Below are 26,998 nucleotides of genomic sequence, written 5' to 3' on the forward strand. Positions count from 1 at the left end.
TGGTAGGTCTACCATTACTTGTTACTTCTGTGAACTTTCATCATCCTCCCTCCTCATGAGGGAGAGAAATTAGAAAATATCTTAAAGATATGTGGGGTTTTGGTAACAGAATGACAAGACACTGGGCAATATTTCTTAAACTTACAGAAGGTAAACAATTTCTCCAAAACAAATTAATAAGTGTTGTTATTAGTTGGCAGAGGTCTTCACATCAACATTGTGTTTCGATGTATTTCTGATACTTTTTCCTGGTAGATGTTTTATAAGACCCCCTTTTCCATCTGTTTACCCAGAAATCAAATTCTTTACATATGCCTGTTTAAGATAAAATGTATCTATGGCTTTATTTCCGCAAAAATATTGAGACTCTTAGCTTTCGTTTGACACCCAATTCGATATGCTCCTATGACCTTCATGCTTGTACTTATGAGTCCTTTGATAGAAATGCAAAATCTAGGTAACCGTGGAAACCTGAACACACCGACACCAAACAGCTATCAGCTCTGGTAACTCAAAATGTACAAAGAACACAGCGACTATTTCAATCTTTCATACTAGGGAGGGAATGCACGTCTTCAGTATTTCCTCTACAGGTTTGTTTTGTAATCACAGATGTGTTTTGCGAGATCTGCCTGATTAGATCCATTGTCCTAGATCCTGATCGCTGCTCTCTGCTCTAGACAGTGTGGATGGTCTGCATTCCCGTAAACCAGCCGTGGTTACACCGGAGTGATGCAAAGAATCTCTATGCTAAAATGTTGGAGCGTCAAAGGAAACAGAGAAACCCTCCGGGGGGAGAAAAAAAAATCTCCTGGCTCTAACAAATAATCTTTCACTCTCTTACTTGCTTGCTTACTCACTCACACACACACACACAAACACGTGCCTGAGGGGACTACCTTCAGTTGGATACCCACAGCACTGGCATTGTGATGAACCCAAATTCCCCAGCTCCACAGTAACTGCTACTAATAGATAGGAGGAAGGGAGGAGTGGAGAGTAAACTCAACGAGGCCTTTTGCGTTCAGCTCGGAGAGAGAGTAAGAGCTAGGCCTCTGGAATGGCAGGAACAACGGAGTGACGCAGCAGCCCTGGGGTGAGCGCTGACATGAGAACACTTCTGAGGGCAACATCTTTTTAGAACAGCGAAACTCTTGGAGCCCGGGGCAGGGAAAAGAGGGGAGGGGAGCCCTTGCAGATTGTGTGTGTTTGAGTTCGGAAAGAGTATATAGAGCAAAGACTATGCCTACATGTAAATATGCACAACTTACAAGCCGCTCACTGAACAAACTAAGTAAATCCAGGCAGCTTTTCGTTTGCTGACGTTCTTTGGCTGTAGAGTTTTATTGAGTGAACTGAGTTGGAGGCAAGTAGATAAATGAAAGGAAGGAATGAACTGACTACACTATGACTAGCTCACACGTCGCTTGTTCCCTCTGCCTTACACACACGAGAGAGGCTTGAGAAAACCCCTGCAAGTTAGTCCTGTGATGTGCAGTACAGCATTGCACAGAACAGAAGGACCATCTGACGAGTGGGAACCAATCATCATGACAGTGTAGAAAATGTGTAACCCCATTACATGCAAGTCGGTTGTGTCCCAATCCTCTACACTTCTGCCCAAGTGCGCATTTTCTTACTTCCCTTCATGGATTTAAAAAAAGGTAGAATAAATACAGTGGAAACTCAGCCCATGCTGACGCCAAACCAATGCTTTCAATTGCATGGGGAGAAGTGCACAAGTATACAGTTACTAGAGAATTTAGACAGCAGGGAAGGTCTGTAAATTGTACACAGTCGCTGCTCCACTAAGCTGTGGCTGGAGCATGGAGGCAATGTCAGAGGGGGTGGAGTTGGGCTTGGGTAGAGTGGGGGGGGGGGGGGGGGGGGGTTGTGTGTAGCCCCAATCACATTTAAGTCAGGGTCTTTCATTGCCGATCCTCTCTGTTCCACTAAGCTGCAGGGGAAAGGGTTTTGAGGTGGGGAGGAATGAAAAGGGGGGGGGGGGGTTATAAATGCCTGAGACATGACGTAAGGTCTGGCTCAGCGGGACCATGATGTTTGCGGGACTAAAGCCCCCGCTCCCTGGCCAGTTCGCCCAGCTCTGCAGGCACCGCCATATTAGCATTAAATTGGGCCCGGCCGCACTTGTAAACACGTGTACTCAAATACTCCCCCTTTGATGGGCGAAAACAGCAAGGCCCTTGGGAAAAGGAGCTGCTATGCTGACATAAGGAACTGAATGCTTGTTAAAACAGTACGTTCTGTTTTTTTCCTTGATGCTCGAGAAGCTCAGTGGAGTGTATGCCTGAAATGCATGAAAACACACACACACACACACTACTAGTATAGGTAGCTAATATAGCCTATCCTGTAAGGCTTTTAAAAGCTATGCCTTCGAATTGGTGTCTTTGGCATTTCCAAAATAAGTCAATGTTAAGGACATTCATTACCTACAATACAAAAGAGCAGACAGAGTTTGAGGAAATATGATTTAGGCTCCTACAAAGAGTGTAAGGTGTTACAACATATGGTGCAGTAGTAGGGAGGAGGAAATCCAACACACTAACTGTCAGACAATTATTCAACAGTTACACTGAACAACACCCAAAATTAACTGTTGAAGGACTGCCGTGTATTGAGTGGGACTTCATTTTCCTCTATGTTCAGTAACCTCAGCAGCTCAATCAGAGCAATTAGTACATTCTGGTTCTAACAGACTCCATAATGCATTCATACACTAGGCTATACCTGGCCCAAATTGAGATTATACACTGCTGACCCAGATGGAGTGAGGCACCAAAAACTGCTCTCTCGGGTCTTTCTGCCTGAGAGAGCAGCCAGGACTCACAGAATGAACGCAACATTGCCATGCTAGCTCGCTATGCTAACACAGGAAGTGGCTGTGGACGACGGTATGCGTGCGAGCTTAACCAGCGTTACATAGTGGCTCACATAGGCACAAAGCGCCCGTTGTACCTTTGATTCGCAGCGGCTGACAGGAGTCAACTCCCAAGGATTACGGGGCAACAGCACGGGCATTGAGCTACCCGGCGGCCGTTACGAGGTGGTTAAGTGAGTAAGAACGAGAAGATGAAAGTTGTGGTTAGAGTGGTTAGCTGATCACAGCCAGCCAGCCGGGGTTAGCTCTACAGTGAAGTCTTGCACAGGTTGTGTTGAACTAAAACAAAGCGGTAGTGTCTGTGGAAGCAGTCTGATTATCCCGCCAAAAACATCAGCCAATCAATGGCGAGGCATTGCAGAGTCCAAAAAGCTTCTCTATTGTCAGTCACACAGCAGAGGCCAATGAAACTGTTGCGTTTAACTTATTGTGCCACATTTATGCACACGGTCCATACACCGTCCACGATTCCAGCACACGAGCCACCAAATGTATTTCATCCTTAAAAAGTTTCAGAGCTGCTTAGTTCAAGCAAAGACGCCGCCATTATGTTGACTGATATATCATTAGTATAATGTAACACTTGGTTTCACGGCTTAGTAAGAGGCTAAACTCATCTGGAAGTACTAGAATACTACATAATGACTATGGAGTTGTCAAGCTATAGCTCAATTCAAAACAATGCTCCATTTCAACGACCTAAAGGTCTTTGCGGAATACTGTATGTGACAATATGACTGACAGGACGTGGGCCTGTGTGAGAATATACATAGAGGGCACGGCCAAATCAGTATTGCCCTCCATGTCACAATACAGTAGCGGGGAGCAACGGGGTTAGGGATTAGAAGAGAGTGTGTGGTGTACACACACACACAAACAAACCACACAGCTTTGACAGATAAAATGTGCTGTAAGGCAAACACAAAGCGGTCACTCACGAGTGGCTGTATTTAGATGACTAACAAACAAAACCCAACAGCTTTAAGATACCAGGGGCCGTATGTATCAAGCACCTCAGCATGGGAGTGTTGATCTAGGATCAGCTGCCCCCATCCATGCAACCTTATTCATTGTGGTCTAATAAGGCAAAACTGATCCTAAATCAGCACTCCTACCTCCGAGATGCTTGATACATACAGGACCTGAACAAGGTTTTACTATTACTGTATTTCACCTCCCTGGCACAAGGCGATCCTGAATTCTCTTCTCTGGTCGGTCCTTCAGCACAGCTTAACGAAGCGGACGCTCATTGACAAGCCACAGCGCAAAAGTGTCTCAATTCATTTTGTTTAATAACCTGGATAAGAGCATCCTGCGGGCCATTTCTGTGCCACGCGGCAGCAATTGGAGCCGACAAGGCCAACTGGGAGAGGAGTAACGGCCAAGGATCCTTGCGGAGTCGGGCTCTTAACAGTGCACTCTCAGGGAGTAGTTAAAGTGCATTTGGCAACTGCAGCCTGACTGATCTACAAATCACCCGGCATCCTAAATGACGACTCCGTGTGATCTGTATATTCGTCGGTCTGCAAGACAAAGACTCGATCCCAAACTCCTACTGTATGTAACTCTAGGGCTTGTCGTTACCGTCAAAACATCTCCAAAGTGATTACTGGTACATTGGATTTGAATAGTGTTAGGATTTATGTTTATGCACTATAGCCTGCTACCATATTGTATGAAGATGAATATTGTTTTGTTACACACACACAAACAATGCAGATGTGTGTATGTGTGTAAAGACTGATCAACAGAGTGACAGGCCATAAAAGCTGTGGTCAATCTGGAGAGGGGAGGGGTGCATATCTCTAGGCCAACCAGAGAGGTTAGGGCACTGATCAATACCAAATAAGGGACTGTTTGAGTGTAGAATCGGGGGAGACACAAGACGGATCTAATCTACCCAACAACCAGATGCGGACAGAGGAGAGCACTAAGGGACTTGGACAAGTCCGAGTGCCAGCATAGGCTGAGCAAAGTTTAAACCGCGCTCAGCCTCTACTGTGATAGGCCACCAGACGCGTTGGAACTACGTCATCACGGTATAAGAACAGCTGTTTACGTACTTCCTGACAGTTCTCTGTTCTACCCTGCGTGGAGATACAGTGAACCCGTATATACGAAAATTGCATTTGCCATTTATTGTTTGCGTTAATTAAACATAATTAAAGAAAGTTAGCAGACCTTGCTTTTTATTTATCCTGATACCGGATTTGTTACACGCAGCGCTCACAATAGTCAGTCTTTTAATGACAATGCAGTTGTTTTATTTACAAAGGAGTCCCAAGATGAAGAGCTCATCAACGTTGCAGCGTTACTAATTTATGTATCCCCTGTCCCTTGATGCCTGTAATGCCCTTTTTACACCATTGTGACGATCCAAAGCCAACCGTGCCGGCTCGGGTATTTTATTTTCACATTGTTCTCTTAAGCACGGTTACAGCAACAACGCTGGATACATAACCAGGTCAGCTCTGTGCAGTTTGACTCCGTAGTGTGAAAATCCCTCTATAGGTAGCCTGCTAGAAAAGGTTTTGAGAGAGCACTGAGACTTCCCCAATACAAAACAAGAAACATGACAGCTAACAGCAGGCTTTGCCAAAGCGGTATTAACGTCGGCACGGTCTCTCTCCAGTGCTGAACCTTAATTCAGATGAATACCGAAACGGCTGGAGCAGTCCCCTGACACACTGTCTGAACTAAGGACACACACACACAGAGTGTAAACACCAATGCTGTGTGTGGAGACTGCGGACCACAAGAGTAGGTGGTGTCCCTGAGGCACACACACTGTCTGCTCAGATTCCTTTTAATCTGGCAACCGACATTGAAGAGCATCTGGAGGATAGAGCACGCATACGCCTGTGTGATTACTTAACTCAAAAGGAAACATTTGTGTTTAATGGTATGGTTAATTCAATACACCCACATCCATTTTATATAGCTTGACAGTCTCTAGAAATTATGTCAATATTTTCTTTATAAAACCAGTAGACACTTTAAAAGATCAGAAACAAAAATGTATCAAAACAATTCCAAAGGAGAAGGACCAACCAGGGGCTTTGACAAACAGATTGTTTGGGAGACTAAGAAAGCCGCGGGTGTTTTGTTTTTAGTCCTCTTGTTTACATCAAAATGTAAATTACAGGATTCATAATCTCCTTTTGGTTTTCGGTTTCCCCTGAGGGGCACGAAGAAGGGAGTAGGAAGGAAGTACTTTCTGTCTGGAGAACGCCACAGGGCCCTTTCTTACATCTCGCTCTGTGGTGCGAGCCTGACGACTTCTCACCCTCCTCCCATGTTCTCTCTCTATACCTCGCTCTCAGCCTGTTGTCATCTGGTCCACATGCTTGAGGAACAGATGACAACTGCCATGAGTTGTAACCCGTGGATAATATCACAAGGGCCAGAAAGCAGTTAACAGTGCCGGCTAGTAAGAACTGACAACTCCACGTGAAGTGAAGTCTCTTTTAGTCTCTCTCTTGCTTCCACATCCTTTTCTTCTACCACGTCAGTTGTCCTTGCTATGTACTGCAGGGGTGGTAGGGTTTTCCTCTCAGAGGAAAAAAAACCCACTCTTCCCAAAGCCCTTTCTTAAAGCAACAGCAAGCCCCCCAGAAAGATCCAGGACCTGTATGCATGATTTTGTGTCCAACACGGCTACTGAGCTAGAGCACTTGGCTAAGTGGAGCAACCAGTTACTTCTCGGAGGGCTATCTAACTGAATCTTGAAATCAGGTCACCAGTCCAATCGCATCCATCACTAATGTGTCATCGCTGCTGCCATCATCACATGATCCAGGTTATAAGAATCAACTGAGTATAGTGGTCAAAAACTGTGGGACAGAAACAGTACTATACTTACATGGTAAATCAGTTGGACTGTAATTCATATGTGATTCATCATTAGGCATACATCAGATTGACAATGCACAGGGATGCCAGAACTCACATCTGCTCTTGCACAAACCCAAAGTCACTCTTACACACTCACGGGCCCGGTACACATTGTAAGATGGACGCCCCAGTGCCACTCTCCAGAGCGTTGTCTGCCAGGCACCTCCTGTTGTTGACGATAATAGTAATGTGCTTATGGTGCTTAGGCGTGACCCAGGGTGTGGTGCATTTGGCTCGGCTGTTTGCATTACATGGCAAAACAAGCAGGTGTGCATACCATTCCTTACAAGGGAGCCTCTGAATGACGTCAAAGGGAAGAGGTATAAACCTGGGCTTTGCTTTGGCCTGTGTTGCATAAGCGAAAGAGTGCTCGTGTGATGCATCATTGCTTAAGAAGCATGCGTCGTCTCAATCCCACGCATCCACCCAAGATTAGCCCCAACAAGTGGTCCTGTGTGGCTCAGATGGTAGGGCATGGCGCTTGCAACGCCGGGGTTGTGGGTTCGATTCCCACGGGGGACCAGTACGAAAAAGTATGCACTCACTACTTTAAGTCACTCTGCTAAATTTCTAAAATATAAGTTACATTATTTAGACAATGCATCATGGGGTATAAACCTGAAAACCCCAGTCAGCAGCATTACTGCCACAGACTGGGTGGTATTGCTAATGGCAATTGTGAAATGACGCGTGGGAGTCTGCTGTGATTTCCACATGACAAGAGCAGTGTGCATTCACCGCGACGTTCGCTCACCTGTCCAGACACGTAAGGCAGCCCGCACTCCCTCCATCTCCAATATCAGGAGACTTATCTATGGGGAATGTGACACTAACTGCTGGCAGGGCTCTTCCGTGATCGCACTGCTGCAGTAATATTATACCTGACATTGTCACCGCTACAGCGAAGACACGAAGGTGATGTGAGACATTAGGCCACAGATACTCCATTAGAACAGCAAGTGGACCAAGAAAAGCTAAACAAATTCCAAGGCGCTCCTGTACAATTCTGAAAAGCCTTTTTGGTGTTGGCATATCTTCAAAGAAAGGGTTCAAAACAATAGCCACCAGCACTCTCCCAGAATAGCAAGAGGGATTATTTTAATGGTAAAAAACAAACAAAAAAAACACTCATCTCAAAAGCTCACCTGTCCAGCTCACCTGCATGGTAGAAACCTACCCACCAATAAATGTTAGACAATAACCAGGTTTCCATCCAACCATATTAACTTGGATGAATTAGCTGACGCATAAATCAACTCCAGAACACTGCAGCCCGCCTGGTTGTCAACCATCCCAAGTCACATGATACTTTTTTGGCCAGTGAAATAGATTATGCGACAATTGCATTGGAAGCGTTTTATGAGTGAATATTGATTTAATAACCATCATGTCGAAGTGAACTTGGAGCCACAAGAGGGTAAGTTGTGTTGTCCTCCCACCATGACGTGGAAAAGCATGAATAGTTTATTAGGCAGATCAAATCAAATTGTATTTGTCACATGTGCCGAATAGACCTTACAGTGAAATGCTTACTTACCAGCCCTTAACCAACAATGAAGATAAGAAAAATACATGTTTAGAAAGTATTTACTAAAATGAACTGAAGTTTAAAAAAAATTAAAATAAAAAAAGAGGAAAATAACAAATAATTAAAGAGCAACATTAAAATAACAGTAGCGAGGCTATATACAGGGGGCATCGGAACAGAGTCAATGTGCAGGGGCATAGGTTAGTTGAGGTAATATGTACATGTAGGTAGAGGTAAAGTTACTATGCACAGACGAAATAGGAGTCATGATGAACTTCACATGGTGGTTTCGTGCACAGTGATGAAATGAATGCAAATTTCAAATAGATCCAGGGTAATATTTGTAGGCTGAAGATATGATGATCGGTGCTTGGCTGACTATTATAAAATAAAAAAATTATCTTATCCATGTCTCATCATACAACATACCCTGTCCACTTTACCAGCGAACTATTGTCTAGAGCAGTGGTCCCCAACCTTTTACCGTTCCGGGGACCACCAAATCACTGTTAAAAGCTCGAGGACCACAATTTGCAGAGTTACATTTTAAAACAAAATATCTTGCTGGTCAAACTTAGTCAATTATAGCAGTGAATGTAACAAATTAAAGGACTATTATTATTATAAACAATTAGCATTGTGAAAAGTAATGTAAAATTGCTTATAATACCATTAATACTCCCAACTGTTATTATTTTTGAAAAAAATATATATACACACATATGTGTGCCAACCTGCAGTACAGGTTGGCAACCACTGGTCTAGAGAGCATGCACCAAAAACAGCTTGGGAAAGTTTGCTATTTATCAAATACGTTTTTGTAACAAAAGCATCGGCAGAGTAAAATAAATAAATAATAATATTCGGTATATGAAAACTTAAGCGTAGAAAAAGCTTTTTATGTGCACTACATAACTCCCAGCCTTCTATCCACAACAAGTCAGTTTGATGGAAAACCACCTCTGCTGGGAAAATGCAGATCTTAGAATATTCACATGGAAAATCTGTCGCCAAATGAATGGAAACCTAGCTAAATGTAGATTATTTATATTCTGTCATGCTTTGGAGGTGAGGTACCATCCGTACTGTAACACTTTTACGATACAAATTGCAGGAAGATATATATTTCCAAATTCTAAAATTGGTTTATGAGATTTATTTATGCCTGACAAATGTTGTGGCAGGGCCAAGTGTTTCTGGAGCTGCTAGACGAGTTCCACTGGAGTAGACTGTCAGGCTCTGGGGCACTCGGTCTCAAATCTCCCCCATCGATCCAGAGGTCAGAGAGACTGCTTATAGATGCACTATCCCCAGTCTGATGGACTCCACGCCTTCTCCCCAGAGTGGGAAAATTGCTGCCTGGGTGTCAATTGATCTCCTGAACATATGGCGAGTATACCGATTTGTGTCATGTCATCAAAACATGGTGGATGTGCAAATGTGCAAAGTCTGAGCAAATAAAACACACCTCAGACAGCAGAACGATAATAGTCTGGTCTTATCATAAACTACCTCATTACATGGGATAATGATGGGAAGCCATAAAAACAGCGATCTGGAATTTGACGTATGCCCTGCAATGACAGCAAGGTCCAGATTTTGCCTTGACATGCAGTCAGTTACGCATAATCCTAGGCATACTGTCTACACACAGCAAAGGCTATTGCACATCGGTCTCTTGACGATATCATTTAATTAGTGAGATGAAAATAGTCTGAAAAAGAATACTTAAAGATAAAGGGCATTGGAATTACACGCCAAAGCAGTGATACTTTAAATAGTAGCCTGCAGCCTTATTACCCCCCATAGCCTATCCCAATTTACATAACTTTGCATAATTTAAGTGTCATGATATGATGGCCCACACACGGAAAGCATGGTGGTATGCAAATCATTAAAGTATAAAAAGGTTTTATTTAGTAAAACATTTACATTATGCAGAGTTATAATTGAGATTTCCGAGTTGTTGGTTTGATGTCGCCTTTTCTAACTATTGGCCCGTGACCTCTTACCGGTGTTTGTTTACTGAATAAACATCTCTATCTTATTGAGTATCCACGCACTGAGGGAGGTCCAGCATTGGCTTTGGCACTGTGTTGTGTACAGTATATAGAACTGAATGTCCAAAGACAAAAATGAAGTGATACTGAAGTAAAAAGTTATTCATGTTGTGAAACAACTCATGAAGTGCAATCTCTAAATCATCTAAAGACCAATGCATTGTGGAATAAAATGCAAAGAAATAACACAGAAAAACTAAGTATGAATACTGCAGTGTTGTCCACTGTGCCAGACAGTTCCTTCCGGTATAAACACCTGTAAAACACAGTGATGGTGTTCATAGGGCTAGCAGGTGGGCCTCTCGTTAGAATACCAGACATTGTTACTCATAGACGGGAGGTGCCGGGCTACTGTAAACCCAACTGCCTGAGAGAACGCTCTCTGGCTACCTTCCAAATGGCACCCTATTCCTGGCTACCTTCCAAATGGCACCCTATTCCCTTTACAAGGAATAGGGTGCCATAGCTATCTGGTCAAAAGTAGTGTACTAAATAGGGAACGGAGTGCCATTGGAGACGCACACTCTCTCCTTCAGAGAGGACTTTCTCACACTCCCACATTCTCGAATGGACATACTGTACCAGGGCGGTCGAAGGGAGTCATTGGAATAAACACTTGTGGGGAAATGACTAAAATGTGATGACCCAGAAAAGGCCAGGAAGTAATAGTATCTTGAGTATGCATAACACATCGACAAGTATACTAGTCACTGTGGCGGAATATGTACACAAAAAAATGCTGGGGAGACAGCATTTCGAGAACTTGTGTGTTTGAAATGCCTGACTGCATGGCGCCCTCCCACACCTCACCAGCACTGGGTAGTAGCTACCTGAGATTCAGCCTGGAGCTTGCTCCTGTGAAAAACACCGGGCTCCGTTTTAACGACGGGGCAGGGAGCCACGACATCCGCCGTGTCAGCTCTGTGGCATGAGTCACTTGAAACCAAAACTCATACTGGTTGTTATGGGTCGTTGGAGAACACGCGGAAGCCGACAAGCCGTGAGATCCGAAAGATCCCAACGACGCGGGCCGCCTCTGTGCCGCCCTCTCGACGACAAATGTCTCTGAACAAGGGAAAAAAATGACTATTATTCAAATGTCTGAGGGAGTTGAATACCAAACACTGACAGGCAGCTCAGATGGGGGGGATGGCTCCCTAGTGCAAGCCAAGGCAAAGAAATAGGCTGAACAGGCCCATGTACTGTTTCCTCAGAGACTCAGCACTTACATTAAGTGTGGGTTATGCAGAAGAAAAAAAACAGATCTCCCAACAGGGGCTGGTGAGCATTGGTCGGTTCTTTCTCCCATTGGTTGTTTCTTTCTGCACCCACTCCCGTCTTCGCCTACTCTGCAACGTATTTATAGTGCGGGGAAGGAGAGAAGGAAAAGTGGTGATGATGCCAGACATCCTCTGGGGCAAAGGAGGAGCAGAGGCAGAGAGAGGCTCATAGTGATTCTTTAACACACTCAATGTGATGTCATGGATTCCCAGTGTTGTGCAACAGCAGTACTTCGGGGTCAAAATGCTAGGCCAGTGCCTGTCAGTGATCGTCGAATGTTATCGTCCAACTCCGACAGCAATGGTCACAAAGGCAGCCATTTTGAATAGGACCCAGCCCAGAGATACTTTTGTGTATATATAGTGCATGTGGACACCCCTTCAAATTAGCGGCTTTGGCTATTTCAGCTACACCCATTGCTGACAGGTGTATAAAATCAAACACACAGCCATGCAATCTCCATAGACAAACATTGGCAGTAGAATGGCCTTACTGAAGAGCTCAGTGACTTTCAACATGGCACTGTCATAGGATGGCACCTTTCCAACAAGTAAGTCTGTCATATTTCTGCCCTGCTAGAGCTGCCCCTGTAAGTGTTGCTATTGTGAAGTGGAAACATCTAGGAACAACAATGGCTCAGCCGCGAAGTGGTAGGCCACACAAGCTCACAGAACGGGACCGCCGATTGCTGAAGAGCGTAAGAATTGTCTGTTCTCGGTTGCAACACTCACTACAGAGTTCCAAACTGGCTCTGGAAGTAACGCCAGCACAATAACTTTTTGTTTCCATGGCCAAGCAGCCACACACAAACCTGAGAATACCATGCACAATGCCAAGTGTTGGCTGGAGTGGTGTGAAGCTCGCCGCCATTGGACTCTGGAGCAGTGTAAACGTTCTCTGGAGTGATGAATCACGCTTCACCATCTGGCAGTCCGACGGATGAATCTAGGTTTGGTGGACACCAGGAGAATGCTACCTGCCCCAATGCATAGTGTCGACTGTAAAGTTTGGCGGATGAGGAATAATGGTCTGGGGCTGTTTTTCATGGTTCAGGCTAGGCCTCAGTTCCAGTGAAGGGAAATCTTAGTGCTACAGCATACAATGACATTCTAGACGATTCTGTGCTTCCAACTTTGTGGCAACAGTTTGGGGAAGGCATTTTCCTGTTTCAGTATGACAATGCCCGCATGCCCAAAGTGAGGTCCATACAGAAATGGGTTGTCGAGATCGGTCTAGAAGAACTTGACTGGCCTGCACAGAACCCTGACCTCAATCCCATCAAACTCCTTTTGGATGAATTGGAACGCCGACAGCAAGTCAGGCCTAATCGCCTAACATCAGTGCCCGACCTCACTAATGCTCTTTTGGTCATGTAGTGTTTCATACAAAAGGTGCTGGACATCCACAAATTAATACAAAACCATACAAAACGTAACATATCATACTAAATATAGTGTCTCGGATTACTTACAGAATAATACGAAATGCTCTGAGACCAGGTTGGTGTCACAACACTCCTGCACAAGGACATGGAAACGGGGAGTGGGGTGACCACCGGTGTTCACATACTAGTGACTAACGTTAAAAAACATTTTTAAAGCTCTGTGCCGTCAATGTTGAGCGCTCTGTGGTGGGCATTCCCCACCAACATGTTGTTTTAACACAGGCACTTCCAGGTCAGCTTGTTGAGTAGGGCCTTAACGAAGGTTCAGAAACATCTCCATCTGCTCAATTACATCTTTCTCCAGTAGATTCCAGAAGGGAAAAGCTTTTGTTGCAGAGTGAAACCCTACAGTCACACCCCTTGACTTTTCCCACATTTAGCTGTGTTACAAATTGGGACTAATTTCATTGTTTTTTGTTTTTAACAGTCTGCACAAAATACTGTAATGTCAATGTGAAAGAACATTTAAAAAGATTAATGAACAGTCAAGATTTATTAGTATTTTATTTAAGTATTCTAAGAGCTTTGCACACCTGGATTTTACAATATTTTCCCATTATTATTTTTTAACTCTTGCTCTGTCAAGTTGGTTGCTGATTATTGGTTGTTGATCAAGTCTTGCCATAGATTTTCAAGCTGATTTAAGTCAAAACTGTATCTAGGCCACTCAGGAACATTCAGTGTACATTTGGCATTGTGTTTTAGGTTATTGTCCTGCTGAAAGGTAAATGTCTCTTTCGTTGTCTGTTGGAAAGCAGACAAACAGGTTTGCCTCTAGGATTTTGTGCTTAGCTCGATTGTTTATTTTTATCCTAAAAAAAACACCCTAGTCCTTCAGATGATGAGCATACCCATAACATGATGCAGCCAACACCATGCTTGAAAATATGACGAGTGGAACGCAGTGATGTGTTGTGTTTGCCCCAAACATAAAGTTAATGTCTTGCAGTATTACTTTTGTGCTTTATTGCAAACAGGACACATGTTGTGGAATATTTTTTATTCTGCACTGACTTCTTTTACTTTGTCATTTAAGTTAGTATTGTGGAGTAACTACAATGTTGTTGATCCATTCTCAGTTTTCACCTATCACAACCATTAAACTCTGTAACTGTTTTAAAGTCACCATTGGCCTCATGGTGAAATCCCTACGCGGTTTCCTTCCTCTCCAGCAACAGAGTTAGGAAGTACACCTGTATCTTTGTAGGGTAAAACCAGAGATTGGATAATCATTCAAAAATTGTTAAGAACTACACTGAACAAAAACATGTAAAAGTGCTGGTCCCATGTTTCATGAGCAGAAAAACAAGATCACAGAAATGTTCCATACAAACTAAAAGCTTATTTCTCTCAAATGTGCACAAATTTGTTTACATTCCTGTTGGTGAGCATTTGGTGCTGAGGAGTCTGTCTGTAATAAAGCCCTTTTGTGGGGGAAAACAAATTCTGATTGGCTAGGCCTGGCTCCCCAGTGGGTGGGCCTATGCTGCGCCCCTGACCAGTCAATCATTTATTTATTTCAAATGACTGATTTCCTTATATTAAACTGTAACTCAGCAAAATCTTTGAAATTGCTGCATGTTGCGTTTACATTTTGTTCAGTACATTATTGCACAAAGAGTGAGTCCATGCAACTTATTATGGTACTTGTTAAGCAAATGTTTTGTCCTGAACGTATTTAGGCTTGCCATAATACTTATTGACTCAAGACATTTCAGCTTTGAATTTTTTATTAATTATTTTGAAAACAAAATTCCACTTTGACATTGTGGGGTTTTGTGTGTAGATCAGTGGCACACAATCTCAATTTATTCAATTTTAAATTCAGGCTGTAACAACAACATGTGGGAAAGGTCAAGGGGTGTAAATACTTTGAAGGCACTGTATATCCGGTCAATTACATTTTTACATTTGCTCAGCTAAGACTTTAACGGAATGCAGGGTCGCTACTACAATATATAGTAGCACGGCAGCAGAACAAATGCATTAAGATATGAAATTGGTTTCTGCTCATTGCCAGTGGAGCGGTTCTGACACTCATTTGTCACTTGCCAATGAGCTCCCTCTACTACTGATAAGCACTAGAAGTAAATGGGGAGGAAAACTTAAACAAAACCTACTCCGGAATCAGGAGGGTACCTTCGACATCTAGGCCTAGTCGCTCTCCTTCGTCCAGGCATAATAAGAAATGAAAGTCTGCTTTGATTGAGGCAGGACATTTTCAAAGTAGATTATGCACAAATGCCACGTCCAGTTACACATCATTCATTTCAAATCTGATCAAGCATTGCCCTTTAAAAATGAAAAAAAAATATGCCTATTTTAGCTAGCCTAGGCAGCCCATTGTACAGATCTAGCGCCCATGCACTATCGTCTAGGTTTAATGGCGAGAAGACAGAATTTTGGGGGGGAAATAAGCATACTTTCTTTATGAAACAATTTTACGCCACCATTTTCAGACAATTCTGGATGTTGCACACCCTTGGCTGAAAACAGTGTACATCCTAAATTTTCCGAAACTCCAAAAAGGTTGGTGGAAAATTGTGTTTCATAAAGAAAGTATGCATATCTACCACATTTATCCCCACCATTAAAGCTAGTTAAGTAGGAAAATTATGTCTTTGCGGCTTGAATAGAGGATGCTTCATGTACAATCCGGTCTACGGGGACACGATTGTATTAACGGGAATGCACATCAAGCCTTGATGATTGTGCAGATCTAACGTAGCACCCATGCACTATCGGTTGCCTAGGCTAGCACTTGGCACTGTCCTTTGTTAGCAATGTTCGGAGGCACTCATGTACACTGAACAAAAATATAAAAACGCAACATGTGAAGTGTTGGTCCCTTGTTTCATGAGCTGAAAAACAAGATCCCAGAAATGTTCCATATGCACTAAAAGCTTATTTCTCTAAAATGTTGCTCACTACATCCCTGTTAGTGAGCATTTCTCCTTTGCCAAGATAACAAGTGTGGCATATCAAGAAGCTGATTAAACAGCATGATCATTAAAAAGGTGCACCTTGTGCTGGGGACAACGAAAGGCCAGTCTAAAATGTGCAGTTTTGTCACAACACAATGCCACAGATGTCTCAAGTTGAGGGAGTATGCAATTGGCATGGTGGCTGCAGGAATGTCCACCAGAGCTGTTGCCAGAGAATTGAACATTCATTTCTCTTCCAATGTCGTTTAAGAGAATTTGGCAGTACGTCCGACAGGTCTCACAACAGAGTGGGGTGGGGTTATGGTATTGGCAGGCATAAGCTACAGACAACGAACACAATTGCATTTTATCAATGGTGTGACGAGGCCCATTATTGTGCCATTCATCCACCGCCATCACCTTGTGTTTTAGCATGATAATGCACGGCCCCATTTCGCAAGGATCTGTATACAATTCCTTGAATCTGAAAATGTCCCAGTTCTTCCATAGCCTGCATACTCACCATGTCACCCATTTTGAGAATGTTTGGGATGCTCTGGATCGACGTGTACAACAGCGTGTTCCAGTTCCCACCAATATTCATAAACTTCGTACAACCACTGAAGAGGAGTGGGACAACATTCCACTGGCCACAATCAACAGCCTGATCAACTCTAAGCAAGGAGATCTTTCGCACTGCATGAGGCAAATGGTGGACACACCAGATACTGACACCCCTACTTTGTTTTTAAGGTATCTGTATTCCCGGTCTTGTGAAATCCATAGATTTGGGCCTAATGAATTTATTTCAATCTACTCCCAAATATATATTTGGGAGCTACAACTCACTCAAGGCCTACACAATATGCTAATAGCCTTACCTCTGATAGATTTAAGACGAGTCATAAGGCACAAAAACGTATGTCACTGTGCTGTTCATAAGAATAACTGTTAATTGTTCAACCGACTTAACCTGGACATGCCATTGCACTTCACAGGTGAACTCAGCTTTCAATAACATGAAGTGTGTGTAGGCCTAATGAGTTACTTGTTCAATACACTTGTGCTTGACATTTCGACACAACCAATATTATTGAGAATGGGATGTATATCTTTGGAATGCATCATGCAATGTTTCTCTGCATTCCAAGACGTAGGTATTCATCGAGGACAGACAGGTCCTTGGGTCTGCCTGACCACATTTGGATAGCGTTCTATCATTTAAAAACAATGGTAGTGAATAATTTGCACACAGTAGGCTACACTTGGAAATCAAAAGTTGTGTACAGTACAATACAGGCAATGCTCTGCTATAAGGTCCCCCGTTGTGTTTTGCCCTAGCACTACACAACTGATTCAATTTAACCAAAGCTTGATGTGTTGGTTATTTGAATAAGCTGTGTTGTGGTGTGGTAGAAACCAAAACGTGCACACGGGGGGGGCCCAGGGCCGAGTTTGGGAAACCCTGTGCTATAGTGACTAATGTCATTCGACCAAGACTACTCTAGTAGCTACGTAGCTCGAGCAGTTCACGCCACAATAGACCGTAGCGCGCGAGTAGGCTTCCTGACACAAATGTCAATCTTCCTAGAGCGGACTCAACACAGTAAACCCCCACCAAAAATATGCGGGACATTTTGACGTGGTTTACCTGCAATTCGGCTCGCTCCACCTCCCATTGCGCTCTATCCACCTCGAAGCGGGCCCATTCGTGTTGCAGAAAGTGCAATATCCCCGGAATGTTGTAATGAGCCCTGGCCGCCTCTCCGTCGCCGTCGCCAGGCTGATGCGGTCCTTTGCCAGCGCCAGGCAAACCCGAGTTGTTGTTGTTAAAGAATACGCCGGGCCCTGCCTGTTCGTCCATGCCCAGGCCAGGTGTGTGGATTCGGTTCGCGCAAACTGGCACGACCGTGCTCAGACGAATGGGTTTTCCTTTAGCCGCCCCTGTGATATGAAAGGAAATAGCTACCTACAGCTCTCTCTACTGGGCAGGCACACTCATGTCTGAGCAGCCAGCTGTCAATTGGTGACGTTCACACTGAGCTCCCACCCACATCCAGAGTTTTCTTTACCCATTGGTCGATTTCAACGATTCACACTGGAATAAGCCAATCGGAAATAAATGCGCGTGGTGTTGACAACTGCCTTATCCTACGCATGATGGAATTTGAAGTTCAAAGAAGATAGAGCTGCATTTTTCACACTAAAATGCGCCTGTTCTCTTTTACTGTCTTTTTCTTTAGGTGTTTGTATCTGAAATTGGATATGTCATAATGTATGCTACAGAAGTGTATCTGTGGTAGCCATATGTCATATATTATAGCAAATGCCATTAATTTATCTATGCATTCCATAGATCCATCCATCCAGTTGTTTACATAGCACACACACACGCCTATCATCCACGACCCCCTGACTAAATTTAATGGCCTGAAATCCAAGAAAATACATGAAACTAAATATTGCCTACACATGATAGGGCGTACTTTAGTGTGAGAATATTATAAGGCCTCTATGTATGATTTGTGTGTAAGATATTTGAATTACCAAATTACCTCTATATAATGTTTACTAATTCAAAATGTATTGTTATTTTCAAACATATATTAAATGAAACATTACATTCAGGTATTTTATTAGATCTTAAACATTTGGATTGGTTTTACACACTTCCGAGTCATTAATGCACGGTCAATTCATTAGCCATATGATGCGTGCTGACACAGCCCCATGGTAATCATGTGATACGTCACTGCAACCACACTATTTAATTTCTGTTGGCTGATCAGCTTGGTCAAATCTTATAGCCTAGATCAGACAGCAGGAATTGAAGAGAGGAGTCACTTGCCCACATGATGCCGCCATTTGAGAAACCACAGCACCCCAAGTCCTTCAAGCAGAGAAAAAGCTTTGGTGATTAATTTGATGTAATAATTTGCACGTGGTAGGCTATTCTTTGCTTTATAATCTCAACCACGTTTTCCATCCCAAACAGCCACGAGAAAACAGGAGGTCGCGGGGATCCGAACGAAGTTTCCAACTAAAATTCCTGTAAGTTCGCTTATTTCTAAAACATTATTCTACCCTGAAATTCCATTGAATTTGCACCTTCTAAAAGTGACCTTTCCAACCACACAGGTTATAATTGAAAGGTATCAACGGGAGAAGTACTTGCCGCCTCTTGATAAAACGAAATTCTTGGTCCCCCAAGAACTTTCCATGACTCAGTTTGTCACCATAATAAGGTTTGTCTCTTGATGTGTTTTGCTGTGAATGTTTAACTTGTTAAGCGTGGATTATCATGACTGAAATTGACCTAAATCATCATGTGTTAAGTTTTTGGTTGAACTCGTGCGTAATTTCAAACTTGGTAATCACCTGATCTGAATCAGCCACGAGTGCCGCGCGACTGTCACTTTTCTTAAATGACTCATAATGACTTGCGTTTGTGCGTGAGAATTTCTACATTTGATTACTTGTCAATAATTGCTGCACGTTCTCGTTTCAGAAATCGAATGTCGCTGATGCAGAGTCAAGCGTTCTACCTGCTCATCAATAATAGTGGCCTGGCCAGCATGTCTCTTACCATGGCGCAAGTCTACAAGGACCACAAAGATGACGATGGATTTCTCTACATGACATATGCTTCTCAAGAAATGTTTGGGAATTGTGTTGAAATCCATGAAGAGTTGGTGCCAATTGCTGGAAATGTTTGAGAAGATCTAAATTACAGGATTGGATAATGTGAGGCCTCAGCTTTTGGCAGGCCCAATAACTGAACTTCGTCTATAGATATGAAATGCAATTTATATATAAGGATATTTAATATTACTTGATGTTTTTGTATTGTTTTTAAGGTAATAAATGTTTCAACCTTTATTGAGGATCATGCTCTGAATTACATGTCTTTGGACGGATTAATTTAAGCGGAAATGTGACTTTGGGTGACCAATCAAATTCGCAAAGAAATAGTTGTAGGTTTGTCATTCTCGTTCAAAGCATGTCTAAGCGGTAGATCTGTTCTGTGCGCTATTCCTGAGTTTTTTCCAACTTTTTTGTTTGTAAGCCAGCTTCAAACAGCTGAAGTTAAATATTTGGTTCTTAAAGTGATTTCACAGCGGGTTAGATGGTACATTTAATTATTCTCTATTTGGTCACAAACTGAAATTGGGCAAATTTAGCACTTCAGTAAACACGACGTTGCGCAGCGATTTCCGCAACAAAAAGTCTTGTCACTCAAATGCTAATTTTTTCTAAGTGTAGACTTGGACATTGCCTTCAATAGGAACTCTGAGACATCAGTTATAAAGGAAGGACCTGTTGACAGGTTGCGCAAATCGACTCCTATACTACCTCAAAGTACTTGTACATATCTGATTGGTCAAAAGACGAGAAGAAAGATCAGAATTAGGTTGCCAGTTAACGCAGAGCTATTCATATTCAATCCAATATGGGTCCCTTTTGGCCATATGGGGATCAGACCTCTAAGTACTATTTGAAATCTGTGCTTGACCAAACTTGCTTGGCTTAATGAACCAATAGAGGGTTTTGGTTTTGGGGCTATTCTACCTGCCACTCCAGGCAGGCTAGACAACACACAGTATTTGAATCAAGGTCTGAAGATTGAAGTGTAAGGACTGCATTCAAAGGGGAACTTCCCAGCTAGGAACAATCTTCCTGAAAGTGGCATTGTTAAACAGTCTTAAATCTGGTTTGATTTTGGGTCTTTAAGGCTGAAGTTCTTGAGTCAATAGGCTGCAAAACATACTGGTAAGAGAACCATTCCAACTTCTAGAAAACAATTTTGGTAGTGTATCTTAACCTAGCATATTTGACTGGACTGATGTATTTCAAACAGGAAGACTTAATGTTCATTGTGGTGTGGATCCTGTAGGACCTTCACTGACTCACTGAGGTCCTATTGAGCTTAAGGGACCACTTTTTGTCAGGAACATGAAATGCCTTGACTTCCTGGATGTAATCAAGCCAAAGAACAAGTAGACCATTCATCCTAATTTAGTTTTTGTGGTTGTTTTAGTCTTAGGGCTACAAATAGGGGAAAGGGGCCCAATGTAGACTGACTCAGTGACAATAGGGCCATATGGCAAAGAAGTATGAGCAATACAACAAACACCAAAGTTCCAAATCAATGTGTGGTTAATATGATGCACTGAGGTCCTATTGAGATGTGTAGAATGCATAGAATATTAAAATTGTCAATCTACTTTCTATCATGTGGAATAAAATGAGGAATTCCAGACTAAGCACAAGTCTGTATGCAGTGCTTAAGGCTGCATTTACTTAGGCATCCAAATTCTGATATTTTGTCCTATTGGCAAAAGAGCTGAAATGATTGGTCAAAAGACCAATTTGTGGAAAAAGATCAGAGTTGGGCTGCCGGTGTAATCTCAGCCTAATTGTTGCAACTTGGGACTGGACATGTTCCTTGACAGGGCAGGGAGCTGGGTTAACCCAGAGAAATGTGAATCACTTTCTGAATTCCAAATCAACCCCTAGCCCCTATTTCTAAGTCACTCCTGCAGCTCTAAGAGTATTGAATTGCATTTTTGGGGGGTTAAATAATACATCCATTTGATCCCAGAGTATAGGCCTATCACTTGAAACACATTTCCAAAATGGTCTTCGAGCGATCATAGTGACATGAACAAGTTCATTTTCCTTGTAGAATAACGGTATTTTTTCCCACAGCTGCTTATTTCAGGTATTACTTTCTGGATATTAGTGAATATTGATTTCAAGCATTGTATGTGAATGGATTCACGTACAAGGCATAAAGCTTAAGTTACAAAGTATTACAAGGCATTATCCTAAGCATGGTCAGAAAGAGAGAGCGAGAAATCAGCCTGAAAAACCATGCCCCAAAAGTCCATTGGGTGTCCAGAGAAAGAAAGAATATCTCACCACAGCAGATCAGGAACAAAAAAGAGAAAGAACAATGAATCTAAGACCCTTTTCTAAGCATCTGAGTTGTTTGGATCCAAAATCGGAGTTGTTGACCAATAGTATTACTGTAAAGTTAACCTCCAATCCGATATCAGACCTACATGATGTAACCTCTGGACAATGGGGGTCGGAGACGTCAACACAGAGAATGCTGAATTCCTATGACAACACAGAGGAAATTCTTGCATACAGTTGATGAAAAGAGTCACTTCAAGGGCTGCCCTACAATACAGAAACAGATGTGCTTCTGCATGGAGAATTTTAAGTGACTATAACACTGACCACAAGGGGGAGCCCAAGATCCATAGAGCTGTTGTGACGGTTAAAGAAGTCCAATATCAGTCAGCACTGCAGCGCACCTGATATCTAGTCCCAAAACGTGTAAAGAATGTTATCTTATTTTTCTAAATGTACAGCCATGTTGGCTTTCACACGTGAATCAGACTACATTACATTATTTCTTTCACCTTTGAAGACTTTGTGGAGAACACTCCTCCCAGTGCTGCATTGTCGAAGTCCAGGACATTGGATAGGCAGCATAAAGTTTTATGGTCCATTAACCGTAATGCGACTAACCAATTACGTCCCAACGATATCGACCATCTCATTCTGACTGGGGAGCAGGATGTGTTCATTTTCCTTAGTCATGCCCATGACTGTATTGAATGGCTTTTCTTTGCAACATTAAAACATCTCGTTGTGACATTTAGCCATGGATGCTACCAAGTGTTAACGGTGGTTAAAAAATAGAGACAAAGCTCTGTGGAATATAATCTGAAAGAACTCAAAGAGGAGCATTCAAAATGTACAGTAGTTGGAGAGACAGACAGTATGATTGTCTTTCCTCGTGTCCTCTCTCCTGGCCTTCCTCTCAAAATGCGTTGCAGGAGAGGATCCAAGGTTCTTTCCCTCTGACCTTCTCCTCCAATGCGTGTTGAGAAGGAGGCGAAGAGAGAGGAAACGGGGTAAGATATTTGAGAGAGAGAGAACCCTGGTGGATGGATGTTTGAGAGAGAGAAAGAGAGAACCCTGGTGGACAGATGTAGAGAGGGAGAGCAGGAGGGGGCCATGGAGAGAGAAAGTGAGAGGACCACTTGATTCTCTGCAATCAGGACCACACTATATTATAATTGTCATTTTTGATTCAAGTGGTGCTTTTGTACATTACCAAATTACATTGGTTCATTAGGGGACAAAGAAAACACTCACGCACACACTGTTCATCACAAACCCCCTTTTTCCAATTCCTGCCTTTTTATCGGTGACTGGGGAAGCGAGTATATCCTTTTCCGCTTTAAAGGAGGGGGCGAGGGAGACATTCAGACCTATTTGTTTAATGGCATAAAGATCCCGGCTTAATGTGCCACCTGTAACGGCTTTCTAGCTCTTCCTCCTCCTCGGATGAGGAGAGGAGAGAGGGATCGGAAGACCAATGTGCAGCGAGGTATGTGGACATAATGATTTATTAGACAAACGACGAAACACAAAATAACACTTTAGAAAACAAAATAACAAAACGAACTAAACAGACCTAAACTTACGAACTTACATGAAACGAAGAACACACGAACAGGAACAGACAAACCGAAAACAGTCCCGTGTGGTAACATGTACTGACACGGAAGACAATCACCCACAAACAAACAGTGAGAACAACCTACCTTAATATGACTCTCAATCAGAGGAAACGTCAAACACCTGCCTCTAATTGAGAGCCATACCAGGCAACCCAAAACCAACATAGAAACAGAAAACATAGACTGCCCACCCAAAACTCACGCCCTGACCAATAAACACATACCAAACAACAGAAACAGGTCAGGAACGTGACAGAACCCCCCCCTCAAGGTGCGAACTCCGGGCGCACCCCTACAACTCAAGGGGAGGGTCTGGGTGGGCATCTGTCCGCGGTGGCGGCTCCGGCGGTGGACGAGGATGGCTCAGACGGCGCTGGACAGACGGATGGCTCAGACCGTGCTGGGCAGACAGATGGCTCAGACGGTGCTGGGCAGACGAGCAGTGCAGGCGGCGTTGGGCAGACAGCCGACTCTGACCTGCTGAGGCGCACAGTAGGCCTGGTGCGTGGTGCCGGAACTGGTGGTACCGGGCTGAGGGCACGCACCTCAGGGCGAGTGCGGGGAGAAGGAACAGTGCGTACAGGGCTCTGGAGACGCACAGGAGGCTTGATGCGTGGTGCCGAAACTGGAGGCACTGAGCTTGAGACACGCACCACAGGGAGAGTGCGTGGAGGAGGAACAGGGCTCTGGAGACGCACTGGAAGCCTGGTGCGTGATGTAGGCACTGGTGGTACTGAGCTGGGGCGGGAAGGTGGCGCCGGATATACCGGACCGTGCAGGCGTACTGGCTCCCTTGAGCACTGAGCCTGCCCAACCTTACCTGGTTGCATGCTCCCCGTAGCCCGTCCAGTGCGGGGAGGTGGAATAACCCGCACTGGGCTGTGTTGGCGAACCGGGAACACCATGCGTAAGGCTGGTGCCATGTACACCGGCCCGAGGAGACGTACTGGAGGCCAGATATGTTGAGCCGGCTTCATGGCACTTGGCTCAATGCTCACTCTAGCCCTACCAGTGCGGGGAGGTGGAATAACCCGCACCGGGCTATGCACACGTACAGGAGACACCGTGCGCTCTACTGCGTAACACGGTGTCTGCCCGTACTCCCGCTCTCCACGGTTAGCCTGGGAAGTGGGCGCAGGTCTCCTACCTGCCCTAGACCCACTACCTCTTAGCCCCCCCCCAAGAAATTTTTGGGTTGTACTTGCGGGCTTTTCGGGCTTCCGTGCTAGACGCGTCCCCTCATAACGCCGGTTCCTCTCTCCGGTTTCCTCCGCTCTCCGAGCTGCCTCCAGCTGTTCCCATGGGCGGCGATTCACTTCAACTTTAGCCCATGGTCCTTTTCCTTCCATGATTTCCTCCCAAGACCAGAAATCCTGCTTCGTGCGCTGTCCGTTAACCCGCTGCTTGATCTGGGTTTGGTGGGTGGTTCTGTAACGGCTTTCTAGCTCTTCCTCCTCCTCGGATGAGGAGTGGAGAGAGGGATCGGAAGACCAATGTGCAGCGAGGTATGTGGACATAATGATTTATTAGACAAACGACGAAACACAAAATAACACTTTAGAAAACAAAATAACAAAACGAACTAAACAGACCTAAACTTACGAACTTACATGAAACGAAGAACACACGAACAGGAACAGACAAACCGAAAACAGTCCCGTGTGGTAACATGTACTGACACGGAAGACAATCACCCACAAACAAACAGTGAGAACAACCTACCTTAATATGACTCTCAATCAGAGGAAACGTCAAACACCTGCCTCTAATTGAGAGCCATACCAGGCAACCCAAAACCAACATAGAAACAGAAAACATAGACTGCCCACCCAAAACTCACGCCCTGACCAATAAACACATACCAAACAACAGAAACAGGTCAGGAACGTGACACCACCGCAATCAGCAAGCAAGCAGCCACAGACCTCTTGGAGCGCCAATACTGAAAGTTAATGGGGCCTGTTGTTCAACTGAAGAGCTTTAATGTTCCAAACTAACTTTACAAAGTCTCATTTGTCGGAGTTGCCAGACCATTTGTTTTGGCAAATGTTTTAACGTAAGGGTTCCCGGTTATATTGGTCATCATATAAAAAGCAGTGTGCTTCGCTAAGAGCAAAATCAAAGGATTATTATATACATGGCCACCTGCACGAGTGCCCATATGCACGTACACGCACCCAGTCTGACTGTCCTACTGTCTGTCCTCATCATTGAGTTGTTAGAGGGCTATATGTCAGTACAAAATTCAAGTCTTCTAGAAACATGGTAGGATTTCAGGATATTGGGATCAGTTACCCCATGTCCTTCAGACTCTTTAGACAGCTGTTTGGTTATGACCTAGCACAGTAGACAGGTCATCGAGAGAACTGTGACAGGTGACAGTCATCCTGCTGGTGTGTGTGTGTTTAATTGTCCTAAATGCTAGGTAGCCCAGGAGGTCTTCACACACACACACACACACACACACACACACACACACACACACAGACAGACAGACAGACAGACAGACAGACAGACAGACAGACAGACAGACAGACAGACAGACAGACAGACAGACAGACAGACAGACAGACAGACAGACAGACAGACAGACAGACAGACAGTAATTAGCAAGCTGCCATAGCAGTAATAGCAACCCTTCAGCAGGCCAAAGGGAGCCTGCTGTGTGGGGAGAAAGTAGGCAAAGCAGCATCTGGAGGAGAGAAAAGGGTTTCTTCTCAAGGTCGGAAAAGTCATGCTAACTTTTATCAGGGCTTTGCCTCTACCTCTTTAGGCTGTTGCTGTGCAAACTCTATTTGTGATGTGTCATATTACTTACAGATGTAGGATCTTCATTTGATCACTCTTCTGTTGCTCAGAATTTTCCTGCACGGCAGGAAATGCAAACTTGTAGTGTATTAGTTTGTGATTTCCACTTTTAAATTTCAGACTTGATTTGCTGAAAAATAAACAATTCATCGACCCCTACAAAAAATGTCTATGAATTATAATCCACATTATAATTCACATTTTCTGTTGCTGCAGGATTATCTTCCTGCTGTAGCAAACTGGCTCATATTAAGATCCTACATCTGTAGATTATAGGGGGTAGCGAAACAGTCAATATTTTCCTTGTCTCCTTTTCTGTCTGACTACTGATCTAAATAGCCTTGAAACAGTAGGTGTAAGAAATATGGTTATATCCAGATCCATATACTGAATACTCTAGTGGAATCTATTCAGTTTTTTCAGTTATTTGTGGTCATGGGGGAGAGGACTCCAGGAACATTTCTTCGTATTTGCCCAATGTCATTTTATAATTAAAAAAATAAGCATCACTCATGTATAGTGCACCTAACACTTTGTAATAAACCACAAACACAATAAAATCGAAGCTAATCAATATACTAGTTTAATTAGCCGTAATGACATTCATGAAAAAGTG

At 43.6% G+C, this 26,998-nt stretch overlaps 2 protein-coding genes across 3 annotated transcripts in view; one reads left to right on the forward strand and one right to left on the reverse strand.

The window, feature by feature from the left end:
• LOC120065284 (striatin-like) overlaps positions 1-18,017 on the reverse strand; it is an 80,546-nt gene extending 62,529 nt beyond the window's left edge. For both annotated transcript variants that reach the window (XM_039016166.1, XM_039016158.1), the window contains exon 1: positions 17,685-18,017. In XM_039016166.1, the coding sequence (XP_038872094.1) occupies positions 17,685-17,897 (213 nt within the window). In that variant the 5' untranslated portion in view covers positions 17,898-18,017. The remainder of the gene's footprint in view (positions 1-17,684) is intronic.
• Positions 18,018-18,885: 868 nt separating this feature from the next.
• On the forward strand, positions 18,886-19,749 carry map1lc3c (microtubule-associated protein 1 light chain 3 gamma). The gene is made up of 4 exons (XM_038971924.1): positions 18,886-18,946; positions 19,029-19,084; positions 19,172-19,278; positions 19,542-19,749. The coding sequence occupies exons 1-4, from the start codon at positions 18,886-18,888 to the stop codon at positions 19,747-19,749; spliced, it is 432 nt and encodes a 143-aa protein (XP_038827852.1).
• Positions 19,750-26,998: the final 7,249 nt, after the last annotated feature.

The sequence above is a fragment of the Salvelinus namaycush genome, chromosome 2, assembly GCF_016432855.1.
Source record: "Salvelinus namaycush isolate Seneca chromosome 2, SaNama_1.0, whole genome shotgun sequence".
Lineage (NCBI taxonomy): Eukaryota > Metazoa > Chordata > Actinopteri > Salmoniformes > Salmonidae > Salvelinus > Salvelinus namaycush.

Coding starts and splice junctions, on each gene's coding strand:
- map1lc3c (XM_038971924.1), top strand. CDS start 18,886: ATGATGCCGCCATTTGAGAAACCACAGCACCCCAAGTCCTTCAAGCAG. Junction 18,947..19,028: donor CAAGCAGAGAAAAAGCTTTG/GTGATTAATTTG, acceptor CATCCCAAACAG/CCACGAGAAAACAGGAGGTC. Junction 19,085..19,171: donor AGTTTCCAACTAAAATTCCT/GTAAGTTCGCTT, acceptor CCAACCACACAG/GTTATAATTGAAAGGTATCA.